This window comes from Oncorhynchus masou, chromosome 15, assembly GCF_036934945.1.
Source record: "Oncorhynchus masou masou isolate Uvic2021 chromosome 15, UVic_Omas_1.1, whole genome shotgun sequence".
Classification (NCBI taxonomy): domain Eukaryota; kingdom Metazoa; phylum Chordata; class Actinopteri; order Salmoniformes; family Salmonidae; genus Oncorhynchus; species Oncorhynchus masou.
The window spans coordinates 45,054,412-45,070,635 of record NC_088226.1 but is presented as its reverse complement, the minus strand read 5'-3'; the positions used below and the strand labels follow the sequence as shown (position 1 = coordinate 45,070,635).

General features: G+C 45.8%; 2 protein-coding genes across 2 annotated transcripts; one reads left to right on the top strand and one right to left on the bottom strand.

Moving 5' to 3' along the window:
* The first annotated feature begins 2,490 nt into the window (after positions 1-2,490).
* Positions 2,491-10,198, top strand: cracd (capping protein inhibiting regulator of actin dynamics). Its single transcript, XM_064989380.1, has 8 exons — positions 2,491-2,651; positions 4,782-4,914; positions 5,102-5,257; positions 5,421-5,663; positions 5,802-8,145; positions 8,310-8,503; positions 8,646-8,805; positions 9,003-10,198. The coding sequence occupies exons 2-8, from the start codon at positions 4,873-4,875 to the stop codon at positions 9,161-9,163; spliced, it is 3,300 nt and encodes a 1,099-aa protein (XP_064845452.1). The 5' UTR covers positions 2,491-2,651; positions 4,782-4,872; the 3' UTR covers positions 9,164-10,198.
* A 597-nt stretch (positions 10,199-10,795) lies between these two features.
* On the bottom strand, positions 10,796-16,141 carry aasdh (aminoadipate-semialdehyde dehydrogenase). The gene is made up of 13 exons (XM_064989379.1): positions 15,798-16,141; positions 15,400-15,520; positions 15,019-15,281; positions 14,693-14,885; positions 14,365-14,606; positions 13,934-14,213; positions 13,549-13,825; positions 13,283-13,401; positions 12,299-13,178; positions 11,819-11,982; positions 11,622-11,747; positions 11,355-11,486; positions 10,796-11,248 (listed from the first exon to the last, which is right to left on the bottom strand). The coding sequence occupies exons 1-13, from the start codon at positions 16,034-16,036 to the stop codon at positions 10,856-10,858; spliced, it is 3,429 nt and encodes a 1,142-aa protein (XP_064845451.1). The 5' UTR covers positions 16,037-16,141; the 3' UTR covers positions 10,796-10,855.
* Between the last annotated feature and the right edge of the window lie 83 nt (positions 16,142-16,224).

Below are 16,224 nucleotides of genomic sequence, written 5' to 3'. Positions count from 1 at the left end.
CCTTAGCCACCAACCCGTCCGCCGTTCTCTTCAACGTTCCTCCCACACCATCAGGAGCCCCTTTTCCATGGCTTGACTCAAAAAAAAGTTCCATGTACCATTGCCCTGACCTTGAAGATCCTGTCTGTGGGGACTGCTCCTGAACATGATCTGGACTTTGTGGAGGTGTGGTCAAGTTCCTCCGTGCTCCTTTCCCCTCCTTGCTTCTTTTGTATGCTGTTCTCCACTGTTTACGCTTCTGACGCTGGTCTCTCTCACTTTAAATCACTGATCTTTTTCTTTTACCCTGCCTCAACATTTCTTTTCCATCTCTGACGCTCTCTCTCAAAGTATTGTTCCTTTTTTTCTGGGTCAGCATTTTGACGTGCTCGACACTGCCTTTGTCTTTCTGCTGTTGATGTGGGTGCCACCATTCCCTCGATGTTTCAGTGGATAACGTTAAATCAAAGATTCTTAGAATATATGCATGTATACACTATAATCCTTGAGTCATTTAGGATCTAGAGCGACTTAAAGGAACAACTGGAGTTAAGAGCCTTGCCCAACTCTCCTACCCCTAGGCTACCTGCCTTAAAATATATTTTTTGTTCACATGGAACACATTACAGCATGTTTCATAAGTGAATATAAACTATATATAATGTATAATATATTGAAAAATGTATTTGTTTAGATGCAATATTCATAAATAAAGTATATAACTCAACCCTGTCACAGGTTTACAACCCCTGTTACTGTCACTGCTGTCGTTGAAGGAAGACCAAAGCGCAGCGTGGTGAGCTTACATTTTTCCTTTATTTAAAATGACGGCAACAAAACAATAAACCATACAAAACGACCATGAAGCATAAGTGCTATAGTGCCACAAACAAATAAAACTTCCCACAAAGAAAGGAGGGAAAAGGGCTACCTAAGTATGGTTCCCAATCAGAGACAACGGTAGACAGCTGTCCCTGATTGAGAACCATACCCGGCCCAAACAAAAAAATACAAAAACATGAAAAATACAACATAGAATGTCCATCCCAAATTACACCCAGACCAAACCAAATAGAGACATAAAAAGGCTCTTTAAGGTCAGGGCGTGACAGTTACAATGAAACATGTGTACGGGTTGTGTGACAGGGTTTAATTTTTGGGGGGGCTCAAAATGGCTCCTCATGTGGTGAAGGACAGGAGACTGCATGGTGTGCAATGAAATTAATGTATTGTATATTTTTATGGGTTAAAGTATCATTTTGATAAGTACTAGTTTTCCATCTGTATTTCATGTAATGGGGTTGTGTTGGTCTGCTCAACAGTTCCCACCTGTCTTTAAAAAACAATAAAACAAAGATATAAAAGAATGTGATTACGTATCTGTTTCTTTACCATGCAGTTAAAAATGGTTGAATAATGTCACTTCCTGTTAATGATGGCACATAAGGTTGGACTAACCATTTTTATTGGCGGAGTTTGGTTGGCGTAACGGGGTTGAGTGTACACTGAGGGATAGAGCTAAATTGTGTGATTTTAACCAATAATAATGCATTTATTTGATTAAAAAATGCTTCCTCAACAAAAGAACACAAATATACAATACCAGCCAAAAGTTTTAGAACACCTACGGATAAAAAAAACAAACTTTATTGTTCACGGGGCGGCAGGGTATCCTAGTGGTTAGAGCGTTGGACTAGTAACCGGAAGTTTGCAAGTTCAAATCCCCGAGCTGACAAGGTACAAATCTGTCGTTCTGCCCCTGAACAGGCAGTTAACCCACTGTTCCTAGGCCGTCATTGAAAATAAGAATTTGTTCTTAACTGACTTGCCTAGTTAAATAAAGGTAAAATTAAAAAATTATGCATTGCAAGAATAAAAAATGCACCGTTGAGGCTACAACAGCCATTTTGTTTTATAGTATTTCTGTTTTATTATATTTCATCCCTTGATCAAAGATCACCTCATGGATTAACTACAACCAAAGGAGTGCTCCTCACCTGTGTCTCTACATTATCCAAAGAGCGTTTGAGTATTCAAGTGAAACACGTGATATTATATGCAGACATACGGATTACAGTATATGTTTGGATATGGGAAGGACAGAGTCAGTCAGTCAGAGTGAGTGATTTACTGAGTGACTCCCAAAGGTCCAGTCAGGACAGAATGATTCAGCCTGTTATGTGATCAGAATGTTGGTTCTCAACCATGTCCTCCTGAGTAGTCCTACTACTGTACATAGGCTTTCAGATAGGCGTTCACATAAACGTACTGTTGTTGAAGGTAAGTATTATCAACCGAGCCAAGGTTTTCTCTTCACTTCATCTGCTGTGGAGTTCTTTTGTATCCGTTCACACACCTTGTGTAAATTGCACACATTCACACACACTCCAGCCCACACATTTATATGTAATCAAACATGTTCATGGGTGTGATATAAAGAGAGATAAGCTGATAGTGTGTGGCTAGTGGCTTTGGTTATAATGTCTCGTTCTGCCTGCAGAGAGGCGACGGCAGGGCAAATTCCAGCCGTTCCGACGCCTGTTTGGGAGGAGGAAGAAGAGGGAGGCAGCGGGGAGGGGCTTTGATGCAGTAGAGCTGAAGGCTAGCTTCTCCACGGGGGAAGTGTGCAACGGAGTCGTCTCAGATGATGAGGAGACCAATCAACATCTGAGGTAAACATGGACATTTATGCATTCTGTTTGATGCTGTGAAATACTCCAGCAGTCAAGATTGCATCTATACATTGCGTCTATACATTGCTCATAATGTTGTCATAAAGAGTTGAGTTGTACTGCCATTGCAGTTTCCCTGCTATTGCTTGTACAGGCCTCCACCTCAAAATGAAACAAACTCTAAACACAGGTCTTATCAATCATTTAGTCTGCATGGACTTGAGCACATTATGTCTTTAATCCCTTTCAGTAAGACACACTTACCCAGACCACAGAGAAAGCCTATGATACTATTCCCACGAAGACCCAACTTATATCCCACATATACACAGTGCCCTCAGGAAGTATTTACACCCCGAGACTTTTTCAACATTTTGTTGTTTTACAGCCTGAATGTAAAATGAATTCAATTGAGATTTTGTGTCACTGGCCTACACACAATAACCCATAATGTCAAAGTGGAAATATGTTTTCAGAAATGTTTACTAATTCATTTAAAATGAAAAACTGAAATGTTTTGAGTCGAGTATTCACCCCTTTTGTTATATGGCAAGTCTAAATATGTTCAGGAGTAAAAATGTTCTTAACAACTCACATAATAAGTTGCATGGACTCAATAATAGTGTGCAATAATAGTGTTTTTCATGATTTTTGAATGACTACCTCATCTCTGTACCCAACACATGCAATTATCTGTAATATTCCTCAGTCGAGTAGTGCATTTCAAACACAGATTCAACCACAAAGACCAGGGAGGTTTTTACAATGCCTCGCAAAGAAGGGGGCACGTAATTGTTAGATGGGTAATATATTTAAAAAAGAAGACATTGAATATCCCTTTGAGTATGCTGAAGTTATTAATCACACTTTGGATGGTGTATCAATACACGCAGTCACTACAAAGATACAGGCATCCTTCCTAACTCAGTTGCCGGAGAGGAAGGAAACCGGGTTTAATGGTTTTGTGATAGGAGAAAATTGAAGATGGCTCAACAACATTGTAGTTACTCCACAATACTAACCTAAATGACAGAGTGAAAAGAAGGAAGCCTGAACAGAATAGAAATATTCCTAAATATGCATCCTGTGATTCCTGTTTGTAAAACTGCAAGAAATGAATTTCATGTTCTGAATACAAAGCGTTGTGTTTGGGGCGAATCCATCACAACACATCACTGAGTACAACTCTTCATATTTTCCAGCATGGTGGTGGCTGCATCATGTTACGGGTTGCTTGTCATCAGAAAGGACTAGGGAGTTTTTTTAAGAGTAAAATACATGGAATTGAACTAAGCACAGGCAAAATCCTAGAGGAAAACCTAGTTCAGTCTGTTTTCCAACAGATACTGGGAGACAAATTCACCTTTCAGCAGGACAATAACCTAAAAAACAAGGTCAAATATACACTGGAGTTGCTTACTAAGATGCTATTGAATGTTCTTGACTGAATGGATTAGTTACAGTTTTGACTAAAATCGGCTTAAAAATCTATGGCAAGACTTGAAAATGGCTGTTTAGCAATGATCAACAACCAACTCGACAAAGCTTGAAGAATTAAATGCAAATATTGTCAAATCCAGGTGTGCAAAACTCTTAGACTTTCCCAGAAAGACTCAGCTGTAATCGCTGCCAAAGGAGCTTCTACAAAGTATTGGTTCAGGGGTGTGAATACTTATGTATCTAAATGAGATATTTCTGAATTTCATTTTCAATAAAGTTGCAAAAATGTATAAAAACATATTTGCCCATTGTCATTATGGGGTATCGTATGTAGATTGGTTAGATTTTTTGTTTTTTTTACATTCATTTTGAATTCAGTCTAACACAACAAAATGTAGAATAGATCAAGGGGTATGTATACTTTCTGAAGACACTGTATTACCATGTGGCTTCTCGATTGCAATGGATCTGGTTATCTATTTTCATGTCAGCAGAGTTGATTAAATCTCACGGTCTGGTGAGAAAGGAGTGCGGTTCAGTTGAAATGTGGTCTATAAACTGCTTGACTGACTTTTAGCTTTTAATTTATGGAGTTTAGAGTGTGTGAGGGACACTACACCCTGTCAGAAATGAATGAATGACTGACTGTAATAACATACTATATCTGTAGAGTCCGTTTTGTCTTTGCAGGGAGCTGAACCCCATTGGCTCCCGAGCCCTCTCCCACGACAGTGTGTTTATCCCAGAGGAAGCAGTACAGGAGCCCAGTCCAGAACATACCATGTCCCAGGAAAACGTCTCCGATAAAGTCAGGAACCTGCAGGTGGGACTTAAATACACACATGCACACACACAGTCAGATGTATGTTCACAGTCTTGGTTGATGACTCGTAAGTCAACCGTTGCCCCAGGTAACAATCAATTACACTCTAACAGACACTTTAGCGTTACTGCTCTCGTCAATGTCTAACACCAAACCCAAAATGTGTGTGTATGTGTTGAATGTGCAGAGGCAGATAGCACAGAATATCAAGTTTGGCCAGAGGCCCCCCTCTCTGAGGAAGAGTGAGGGAGACGAGGGCAGCTCAGATGAAGAGGAGGTGCCCAGGAGCCCCCTGAAGGTCTTAGCCCAGGTGGAAGCTGAGCCAGTGGACACAGAGACAAAGGTAAAGGCAGGATTATCAATGGCAGACTGGACACCATTGGTATACATACTAATTGCATACTCTTTGGTTCACTGTTAGCTTATAATGCTACAGTAGTAACCTAAAGAATTAGTGTTGGAAATATAGGAAGAGATTGACAATGTATTCTTTCCATGACAACCAGGGGGCCAGCCAGAGCCAAGGGCCCAGCCAGAGCCACGGAGCTGCCCAGACCGGGACTCCAAGTACTCCAGTGAAATCTCCTAGGTCCAAACGAGTTCTTCCAGCCACCGGTACCATCGAGTCCATCGACCTCGACGGAGTCCCACAGTCTGTCCCTAGACTGGACAACACCGCTGCCAAGCATAAACTGTCTGTCAAACCCAAAAACCAGAGGATCTCCCGCAAGCACCGCCGATTCACACAGGTGAGAGGGGGTCAGGTTCCTTACAGTTGGTGGTCTTTCTTTGGTATGAATGTGCAATGCATATAATTGTCATGTAGATGGAATAGAGTGAGATGGAGCTCAACAATAGAAAAAATCAAAATACATACTTTTTTCCAGGATTTGCAAGAGGTGGATATCCCTGGCATACTGCAGGAGGAAACAGATGCAGCCGACGTCCAATACAGAACCGCTGAGGAAGAGACACCCCCAGAGAAAACTAAGAAGCAGAAACTGCAGGAGGACGAGAGACAGGAGTCCAGGAGGAAGAGAGAGCTGGCAGAACAAAGGCACAGAGAGGAAGAAGAGGATAGGAAGAAGAAAGCAGAGGAGTGGAGGCTGCGTGAGTTAGAGGAGGAGAGATGTCGCCAACAGGAGGAGGAACTTATACGTAAAGAGGAGGAGGAAAAAAGGCAGGGAGAGGAGATGGAGAGGAGGATGAAAGAAGAAGAGGAAAGGAGGATTAGGGAGGAAGAAGAAAGGAGACAGAGAGAACTGGAAGTGATGAGAATCAGAGAGGAAGAAGAGAGGATACAGAGAGAAGAAGAGAGAAGGATGAGGGAGGAATTGGAGCTTATGCAGCGAGAGGAGGAGCAGAGGACACTGGAGGAAGAGAAAAGGAGGAAAGAGGAAGAGGAAAGAATGAGGAAAGAGGAAGAGGAGAGGAAGCAGCACGAACTGGAGGCAGAGCTTCTCTGTGTCGAGGAGGAAAAGAGACTGAAAGAGGCAGAAGAGGAGGAGGAAAGGAAGAAAAAGCAGGTGGAAGAAAAGAGAAAAGTGCTTGCAGAGGAGGAGGAGGAGAAGAGACTGTGTGCAGAAGTGGCTGCGAGCAGCTCTGACCCTGAAAGGAAGAGGAGGGCGGAGGAGGTGCGCTGGAGAGAGATGGAGGAAAGACAAAGGCCGTTCACCTTCAAAGTGTCCTCTGGGGAGAAGCAGATTCTCTTCCAGAAGGTCAACCTGACGCCTGTTACGCCGGCCTCCAGCCAGCAGGGGGGCGCTGTGACTGAACACAAAGAGGGAGCCAAGGCCTCGTCCCCTGGAGGAGCTGACTCCCCAACCCTCCCGTCCTCTCAGTATGTCCCCCACACAGCCATCCTGGTGACGGGTGCCCAGCTCTGTGGGACTGCTGTCAACCTGGACCATATCAAAGAAACAGCTTGTAAGTCTCTCCTGGGTCTGGCAGATGAAAAGAAAGCTGCCATGGGCACCCCACCACCAACCAAGAGCAAGACTTCACCAGACCGCAAGTCTGGGAAAACCAAATCCCTCAGCGAGTCCACAGACCAGTCCAGTGCAGCCGTCCTTGCAGAGTGGGCCAGTATCCGCTCCAAGATATTCAAGGGGGCGGGGGAGGGAAAGTATGAGGAATACCCAGACCACCAGAGCCAGAGCCGACCCAGCAGTGAGGACCACAGTCCGTTCCTCCATAGCAACCTCAGGAAGACCATGTCCGCCAGCGCCAAGTTCTCCATCACTCCGGCCAGGAAGAAGTTTGCCGACTCAAACAGGAACTCTGAGGTGTTGAGTCAGGAAGAGAAGGAAGGAGGAAGGCCAGCATCTGCTGTCTCCGACACCTCCTCCAGTACCTCTGTTCCCCCTACAGCTTCGCCAGCCCCAGACAGCAAGACCCAGAGCCGGGGCGGTAAGACTGTCCGGATTGCAGACGGAACAGGGGAGTGCATGTTTGCCAAAGACCTCCCGTCTTTCATAGTCCCCAGCTCTTCCCAGGCCTCACCCAGACCCAAGGGCCCTGAGACAGATACTAGGAGCCTGGGAGGAGAATCTGAGGACTCTGATGGCCGGGAGGAGGGGGAGGAGAAGGGCCAGCCATCTCCGTTTGGGATCAAGCTGAGGAGGACCAACTACTCCCTCCGCTTCCACAGTGATCAGTCGTCAGACAAGAGGAAGAAGAGGTACAGCGCCGGCGACAGCTTTGACGGGGTCCCCTCACCTCTGACCCCCATTGACCGCGACTCTGACGCCTCAGTGTTCTCTAATAGCTCCAGCCCTGCATCCCCACTCAGAGAGAGCATTCCTGGGGTCAAGCCTGGACATGTGATTGTATCTCTTCCAGAGCCCCGGGCCAAAGCAGGCAAGTCTCCCACCCCTTCCATGCACAGCGAGGGGGAGAAGCTGCCGTCCAAATCCTCACTTTACCAGAGACCCAGCACATCCCCTAAACCTGCAACCCCTCCCCCCTCTCCACTCCCCAAAGTGGGCAGAGAGAGTTCCAGTGACACAGTGGTCCAGAGGAGCTGGGTGGAGGCTGATTCAGCTGGCCATGAGGAGCGAGGTGAGAGGAGGAGGGAGGAGACCTCAGCTGTGGCCCAGCTCCACAGGAACGGCCAGGGACAGAGCCAGGGCCAGGGGGAGGGGGAGCCCAAGGAGAAGAGGTCCTTCTTCCCCTCCATCAGTATCCCCTGGAGGGAGAAGGCTGACAGGAAGACGGAGCTCATCAGAAGAGGTCAGTGTCACCTTGGGAAACGCCTGTGCTGCTAGTCCAAGACAGAGATTTGATGGATTTCTTTTTTTAAGCGAATAGGAAAGTCACTCCTGCATTTTAATTACTTGAGTCATTTTATGTGAATGTCCCAATATATGATAGTTGTCTCGTCTCGCCCCTTACAGAGGGAAAGCCATCACTGCAGAGTAGGCACTCATTGGACAGTACGCGGGTCCAGGACAAGGAGTCAGGGCCTCTGTGGATCACGCTAGCGCTGCAGAAACAGAAAGGCTTCAGGGAGCAGCAGCAGAGCCGAGACGAACGCCGCAGCCACAGAGAGGCCAAACTGTCTGAGAAGCAAACCAAGGACAAAGACAGCGTATGTTACTGCACTTTAACATACACGAATGCCGTACATACACACACATGTGCTTATGTAGAGAAAGACATGCACGTTCTCAGTAGTCACCTGTACTAATAAAAGTAGGAGAGCACAGCTGAAAGGTAACTGTGTTTCATAGGATGTGTTGCTTAGTCCTATGGAGGGTAAGGGGAGTAGAAACACCAACCCTCCCAAACCACAGACACCGGAGGAAGCTAAGAGACCAGACACCCTCCTGGGCCGCTTGGAGCGCCGGGACCTCCTGAAGAAAGCCAACACCCTGCCCAGCTCTGTCACAGGTAAGAGCTTGCATATTCACAAGTGTTTGACATCACACTTTCCCAAGATCAGATCGGACAGTTCGGATATCTCACATCTATTACATCTGGATCATCATAATCAAACCAATCTGTTATGTAAATTGCATGGATGACTACACTTTTATGGCATCCTCTGCGTGCTTTATAACCCTTTCTCTCTGGGTCTTGTGTTCCAGTTGAGATTGCAGACCCCACTCCATCGCCCCCTGCAGTGAAGGAGTTGACCAAGCGCTTCCCATCCACTGACTCTCCCCAGGTGTCCACTGAGCCAGCCTGGCTGGCTCTGGCCAAGCGCAAGGCTAAAGCCTGGAGTGACTGCCCTCAGATCATCAAATAACCTACTCTCTAACCTCTACACTGCATCAGTACAGTACACACACACACACTGCCCATGAACTATGACCCCTGTCCCAAACCATCCCCTGACCTATCCTCTCTGGTGTGCACCTGACCCTGCATTCTAACCTCAGCCACCAGACCAAGTAATTCTCCTCCCATGCCACAATAACCATGCACTTGTTTGATTATGTCAAAAGTGTGTTTCACATTCATAATATAAATATGATCACACGTTTACAAACATGAACACTCAGTTCAAGCATGCTCTTACACGAAAACATGAACGCAAACTCAATTATTTTTTCAAGATTACCTGGCTGTATACTATCAACTATATAATATCTTCCAACAAGTCAAAAGATCCTATAGCAGCCAATCATGGCCACTGCTGGCCATTGCATTAGCCAATCCCAACCCTTCCTTCCCTTCAGTCGCCAATCAAAGCTCCACAGCTGTAAATAGATCATACACTAAACATAATACAAGATAAAAATGCTGATGTATTGGAAAGATGTGTCTTGACAGGTCTGAAAAAGGATAAATATTCTTCATTCAAGGGTACTTTGGGGACAGTGTTTTAAGGGCTACCAGTAGCCAATAACCCAACATGACAGATGATCACCCCTGGTTTATCTCCCTTAAAATAAAAACATTTCCTTATTTCGTGGGGTTTATTTCAACCACTGGTTTTAACAATGTTGAAACAATATATTTGTCATCTCTGAGCCTTGTCTGAAATGTACAGAATAAGCTTCTTTTTTTCTTAAAAAACAAACAAACATGTATTCAAAAGCAGTACTTAGTATAAAACTATTCTCACTGTGTCCGTGATGACTGTGACAGCTGTCAAAGATGCTATATTGTAAAAAAAGATAAATACATTGCCATGACAGAGTTGTTTTGAATCTCACCGCAGTTTGTAAAATAACACTAGATCTGTCATAATCAAATGTCGACTGTACTGAAACAAACCATTAAAGACCAGGTGTCAGGTGGTTGTGAATTGCACAATGTTCTTACCACTCTAACTGTGTCCTGTATTTTGCTTTGCTGTGGAAAGAGACAACCTACCGGCTGTAACATACATTCTCCTGTCATGTCACCGCTAATGTGTTGACCTATAATAAGGCCTTTTCTCCTCCAGCATTTGGAAAGTCACATTCTGTGAATCCCATCATGGGATAAGCTTACAGCTATATCACATCCTCTTCCATTTTCCTCAATGTCATGTGAACCAGCCAGCCTTGCTATGAGAACATCTGCTGGGCTGTCTGTTGATGACAGACATCCTATGGCTATTTCTCCCATCACTACTCAATGTAAAGGCCTGTATGTGTGTTGTTCGAGGCGGTTTTACCAGAACGTTGGTCAAAAAGAGGACCCCAAGGCTCAGTCACTTTGGCATTTTTGTTTAACTTTGATTGTGTGCAATAGTGTAGTGTACACAGTGTTGTATGTAACAACATATTGTTTGATAATATTTGCACTTTTTTTGTCTGACTTAAAAGGTATTCATGAGAACATCTTAAAGTGATGCAAATGTTATGAATTATGTAAATTAAATACTGATGTCTGAACTCAAAGCTTAGAATCATATTCCTCATTCAAATGAGTGTCAACACATTTGTTTCCTATGTTGTTCTTTAATATTATAAGAGGGTACAAAAATACGATATCATATCTCAGGAATCTATTTGAGCTCCCCTGTCGGCGCCACACAATACACAAAGTCATTGCGACATCCCACCACCAGGGAGCGCTCCCACACCACAGGAGAGGAGAACAGCTCCCCGAGCAGAGAGAGAGATGCTCTCAAGGTCCCATCCTCTCCATCCAGAATGCACAGGGTCCCGTCTGTGGAGGCCAGGCCTACCAATGTACCCTCCTTATCCCAGGCTGACCCCTCAAACACACAGGGGCTGGAGTACACCCTGCTGGGGGTCTGATAGCGCCACACCAATGAGCCGTCAGTACAGTTCAGACAGTACACACACCCGTCATGTGACCCACACACAACCCTCTGCTTGTCTGGTGTGATGCAGGGGGATGAGAAAACTGGTCCATTGGTCACATACTGCCAAACCTGCGAAAACACAAAGCATAAACACAAATGAAACACTTCAGTGAGGAAAATGAAGATGATCAAGACACTAAACCGCCATTATCTTAGTGCCAGTTCTTCCTCTCACCATTTCCCCTGAGTGGCTGAAGCAGCAGATGTTTCCATCCACAGAGCCGATGATGATGTGACCCGAGGAGCAACTTGGTGAGGAGAAGAATGGAGTCTTCCTAGAATATGTCCACAGGACAGCACCAGTGTCCTAACAGAAGAACATTGAGTCAGTCGGTTGTCTTCACTCAAACAGTGCTAGTGCTTCTGAGCCATGTCAGTAAACAAGCGCGGGTATTACTAGTATTAGTGTGATTTGTGCAGGTAAGGAAACATGGACACTCACAGGATTGAGACAGAGGAGGTGTCCTCCGAGGGTGGCTACATACAGCTGCCTGAGAGAGGGGTGGAGACAGGGCGAGGAGAACACCGCCCCACACCCACAGTGGCGCTTCCAAACACACTGCCGAACCTAGAATACACACAAAAACACATAACTATTGAGCATGTGATGCAAGATTTACACTGGAAAGGTATACACACCTGTGGGTCGAGGGCATAGACGTGGCCATCATGCGACCCCACCATCACCAGGCCTGTGAGAGGGTCCACAGTAGGACAGCTCTTCACTGCGTCTCCAGTCTCAAACACCCACTGTGTCTCCCCAGACTCCACACACAGGAAATACACACCACCATCATAGCACCCTGAGAACAAACACACAACATAGACCCTCATTATTTATTTATTTTTAACCTTTATTTAACTAGGCAAGTCAGTTAAGAACAAATTCTTATTTACGACAACGGCCTAGGAACAGTGGGTTAACTGCCTTGTTCAGGGGCAGAATTACAGATTTGACCCTTGCCAGCTCGGGGATTTGATCCAGCAACCTTTTGGTTACTAGTCCAACGCTCTAACCACTAGGCTACCTGCCACCCCCAAATATACACTGTAGAGTAGAATAGACTAAACAATTTATCATAACCAAAAAAAAACCAGATGCTTTATGTGGATACTGACCAACCACGACGAGTCTTCCGCATCGGGACACAGCAGAAGAGGACTCGATCCTGTCCCCTAAAACCCTTTCCCACAGCAGACCCCCGGTGGTCAGGTCCAGGGCCTGCATCCTGTGGGAATGGGAACCAATGAACACTGTGGCCCTGGTGCCTCCTGAGGACCCGTCCGCTCCTCTCTGGACCAGCAGGACTGGAGAGGCGTCTACACACCTCCCTGTGTCTGACTCCCAGCTCACCACCAGCCCCAGACCACCAGCCTCTCTGGAGGGAGGGGTAACACTGCTAGCACTGGGATCATTGGTTTCCACAGCCTGGGAATGGTTGCTTTCTGTCCACTTATTGGATCCAAATGTCTGGGAGTGGTTGGATTCTGTACTCTCATTGGCTCCTTTTTCCTGTGTATTTCTTGTTCTTTTGATTGGTCCCTCTGAGTCTGAGTAGGAGTTTTCATTGGTCCTCAAAGAGTCTGACTGACCCATCTCTACAACCTCACCTGCTCTCCTTACCACTGTACATCTTAGAGCCTTCTTCAAAGAAGAAACTACAACTCCCAGAGGCCATTCTGCAGCTGTTGTAGAGTAGGGGTCTGTATGCTGTCTCTTGGGCTGTGCTGAGGAGACAGGGTCTGCTGGGCGTTTCATGGACACAGGATGGGATGTCCGGCTGTGCTCAGATGGGAAAGGCAGTATTGCTATGGCAACATGGCACAGTATTTCTGAGAAGGATCCGTCCAGGATAACCTCCAGAAGCCCTGATGAGGTCACTCCAACAGCAGTGGTGATGTCATCACAGAGACGCAGGGCCTGCAGAGAGTCGCCTCCACTTAACAGGAAGTTGGAGTCCTCCTGGATGGCTTCATCCTCCGTTAGACCTAAAGTCTCCTGACACACACAAATATACAGGTACAAATATGTAAACTCTTGATGTAAAGGGGACACTGACTTGTATGTGACCATAATAAAACAACATAATAGCTTGTCTGTACCCTCCACAGAGACTGGAGTCTCTCTCTCAGTGACTCCATGTCCCCCAGTGCACTATGGGACTCTGAACCTGCTCTCTGTCTCTGGTAGATCTTCATAAGTTCATCCATAGACACTTTCCCTGAAGAAAGACCATTTAATTTACACCAGACTCCAGATACTACCATCATCAAAAACTAATGGTAAAACCCTGAGAGAAAATGTTTTAGAATGCAGCATTTACAGTAGAGTCTAGCGATGCTCAGCTACAGAGGACAGTGTCACTCACCATGTGAGGATAGTGGTAGGGCCGGGACCAGGACTAGGGTGTCTGGAACACTGTGACTGGGTAGGACCTGAGACAACCTGTGGAGGATGGCCTTCTGTAGGCCTCTAGTTGAGGGGGCAGTCTCTTCAGGATGCTCTACCTGGTGCTCTACAGGGGAGGAGGAATGGGTTGCCTTTTGTTCTCCAGACGTAGAGCAGGCTACGACAAAGGCCACCAGCCGAGACCCCTCATACAGACCCACAGCACATGCCTCCACCTGGGGTAGACTCATTACAACCTGAAGGGGGATATGGAGGATTGAAAGATCAATGACTGGAGGTGGGGATAGCACAGGAAAATTGGTGATATGTGCCTGACATGACATGCTGTCTGAAATGGTACTGACTTGCTGTAAGGTGTCCAGATGCAGCCGCTGTCCATGGCGTTTGACCAGTCGGTCCCGCCTCCCGAGGAAGTAGAGATGTGTGTCTCTAATCTGCACCCAGTCTCCTGTAGACCGCATTGTACCAGGAGCAACAGTCACCTCGTCATCTAGAAGGCACACCCTGTCCATCCCACCTATAAACACCTGTCCTTCCCCCTGAGTGATGACGCAGCCATCCTCATCTCTTAGCTCCACGGTGGTCTCCATCAGGGGAGAACCCAGCGGCACAGAGGATTCAGCCCTGTGAGATATCCATCCCGGTAAACAACAGAGTCAAATCAATTATATGTCCAGGGTGCAGAGAATTGGATAAAAGGTTCATAAAATGAGTTGCTGGTTTAGGCAGCAGTTGGATGCCACAATCAGGGTTTTAGGGTTCAGTGGTCACTCACGCGTCAGTAGACTGCAGGAGGCTCTCTGGTAAGTGGTAGCAGCAGGCCCAGCAGGAAACCTCAGTGATGCCGTAGATGTTGTAGATGTGAGTGCAGTTCCCCTGCTGCCTCCAGCTACGGAGCAGGGCTAGGGAGGGACAGGCCTCGCCCCCTAGGGCTAACACACGCAGAGAAGAGCCAGCAGAGAGGACCTCTTCCTGTAGGACACGCCTTCCAAAACGCCCAAGCAGAGTGGGCGTCACCTGAGGGAGACACAAAATGAGCACATGCAACAACAAAAAGCAACAAAAGGCTTGATAAGTTACTCTCATCCCACTGTCATAGTTACCTGTAAGACGGTCGTTTTGTGTTTCTTAAACAGCACATGAGCCAGTCTGTTGGGCATTCTCTTAATCGCAGTGGGGACGATGAGGAGACGAGCCCCTGATGACAACGCCAAAAATATCTCCACCACTGAAGGGTCAAAAGTCAGGGGAGAGGCCAGGAACACCACATCATCTGGTGTCATCTGAAACAGAGATCTGAAGAGATAAAGACAGAATGCTGTTTAACAAGCAACATTTAATGAAATTCTTAACCTTCAATGCAACCAGTAATCTGGACATTGATATACAGGAATACATGCATTACACCAATCCAACCAAAGGGACATACCGGAGGTGCAGTATATTGGACACTATACACTTATGTGGTACCCTCACGGTCTTGGGAAGCCCTGTGGTTCCAGATGTGTGTAATATATATGCCAGTGCCCCCTGGCTGGCACTCTCTGGAACTAAAGTAAAAAGGTCAGCATTCGGCTCCTCTTTACGGGCTGCAGTTGGTCTGTGCTGTACTAGTACGAGGGTTAGGTTGTGAGCAGACCACACTGCACACACCTCTATAGACATGAGGTTGGAAAATGCCATCTGGAATTGCTAGGGAAGGAGAGAGTCAAATAGTCAGAAGGTGAAACCTGTCAGCAAGTAATCATAATTTTAAGCCACAGTTGTAATATAAACCACTCTCATAATGGTCTGGGAAGTCTACTCTTACCTGCAACAGGTCACTCTGTAGAACACAGTACTTCAGCCCACACTGCTTCATGACACGGGCAGACAAGAGTGCTGGGGCATCTAGGTCTAGTGGTACATACGCAGAAGGTAACTGGAGGATGCTGACAGACAGAGGATCCCCTTGAGAGCTGTGTTTACAGTAGTCCAAGCCAAGAACTTACAGTAGACTTGGGTAATACTAATCTATGGTATGCAACAGCTGATCAAATGGATCAACCCCCATTGAGAGTCATTAGCTATCTGCACACCATTAAAAAGAGAGCAGTGAATAATATCTTGCCATAGAGATGGATCTTATTTGGGCTAATTGGATGGTGCTGTTCCAGATCATCTATTGTATAAATAGACAATTGCTTTGATTTCCAATAATAAACTTACCCCAGAATCCACACAGGAAGGTTGATATCTGGCTGACAATATAATGCAATTGCTCTTGTATTTTGCACACACTGTATCTGTAGAAAAAGTGTTAATTCATTTCCAAGAGCAACAAGTTCGTGGTAATAAAGCAACATAGGACCTCCTTCTGTCATTCCCTTGTCAAATGTGACAGCTATTTTGTCACTATGCAAAGAGGAAGCTGCGAGCACCATGTCTTGTAGTGTTTTCGTTGCCATCTCCGGGTGAATACGGAAAATCTAAAGTATGGCTATTCACTATCAAATTCCTGTTACATAGTTACTTTCCAGAACTACTGATTTTGTTATTGGCTGATGGATATTTTGTCGCATGAAGATGACATCACACCATGTAGAAAAAAACCGTGTCACATTGTGAAACATCCAATCATAGTTCAGTATTTTGT

What these genes read in the sequence shown, in the direction of transcription:
- aasdh (XM_064989379.1), bottom strand. Translation starts at nt 16,036, where the DNA reads ATGGCAACGAAAACACTACAAGACATGGTGCTCGCAGCTTCCTCTTTG. An exon ending in CTCCTGCAGTCTACTGACGC is followed by an intron (nt 14,214 to 14,364) that starts GTGAGTGACCAC and finishes GATATCTCACAG; the next exon opens with GGCTGAATCCTCTGTGCCGC. An exon ending in TCTATGCCCTCGACCCACAG is followed by an intron (nt 11,748 to 11,818) that starts GTGTGTATACCT and finishes TGTGTATTCTAG; the next exon opens with GTTCGGCAGTGTGTTTGGAA.
- cracd (XM_064989380.1), top strand. Translation starts at nt 4,873, where the DNA reads ATGTCCCAGGAAAACGTCTCCGATAAAGTCAGGAACCTGCAG. An exon ending in AAACCAAGGACAAAGACAGC is followed by an intron (nt 8,504 to 8,645) that starts GTATGTTACTGC and finishes TGTGTTTCATAG; the next exon opens with GATGTGTTGCTTAGTCCTAT. An exon ending in CCTGCCCAGCTCTGTCACAG is followed by an intron (nt 8,806 to 9,002) that starts GTAAGAGCTTGC and finishes CTTGTGTTCCAG; the next exon opens with TTGAGATTGCAGACCCCACT.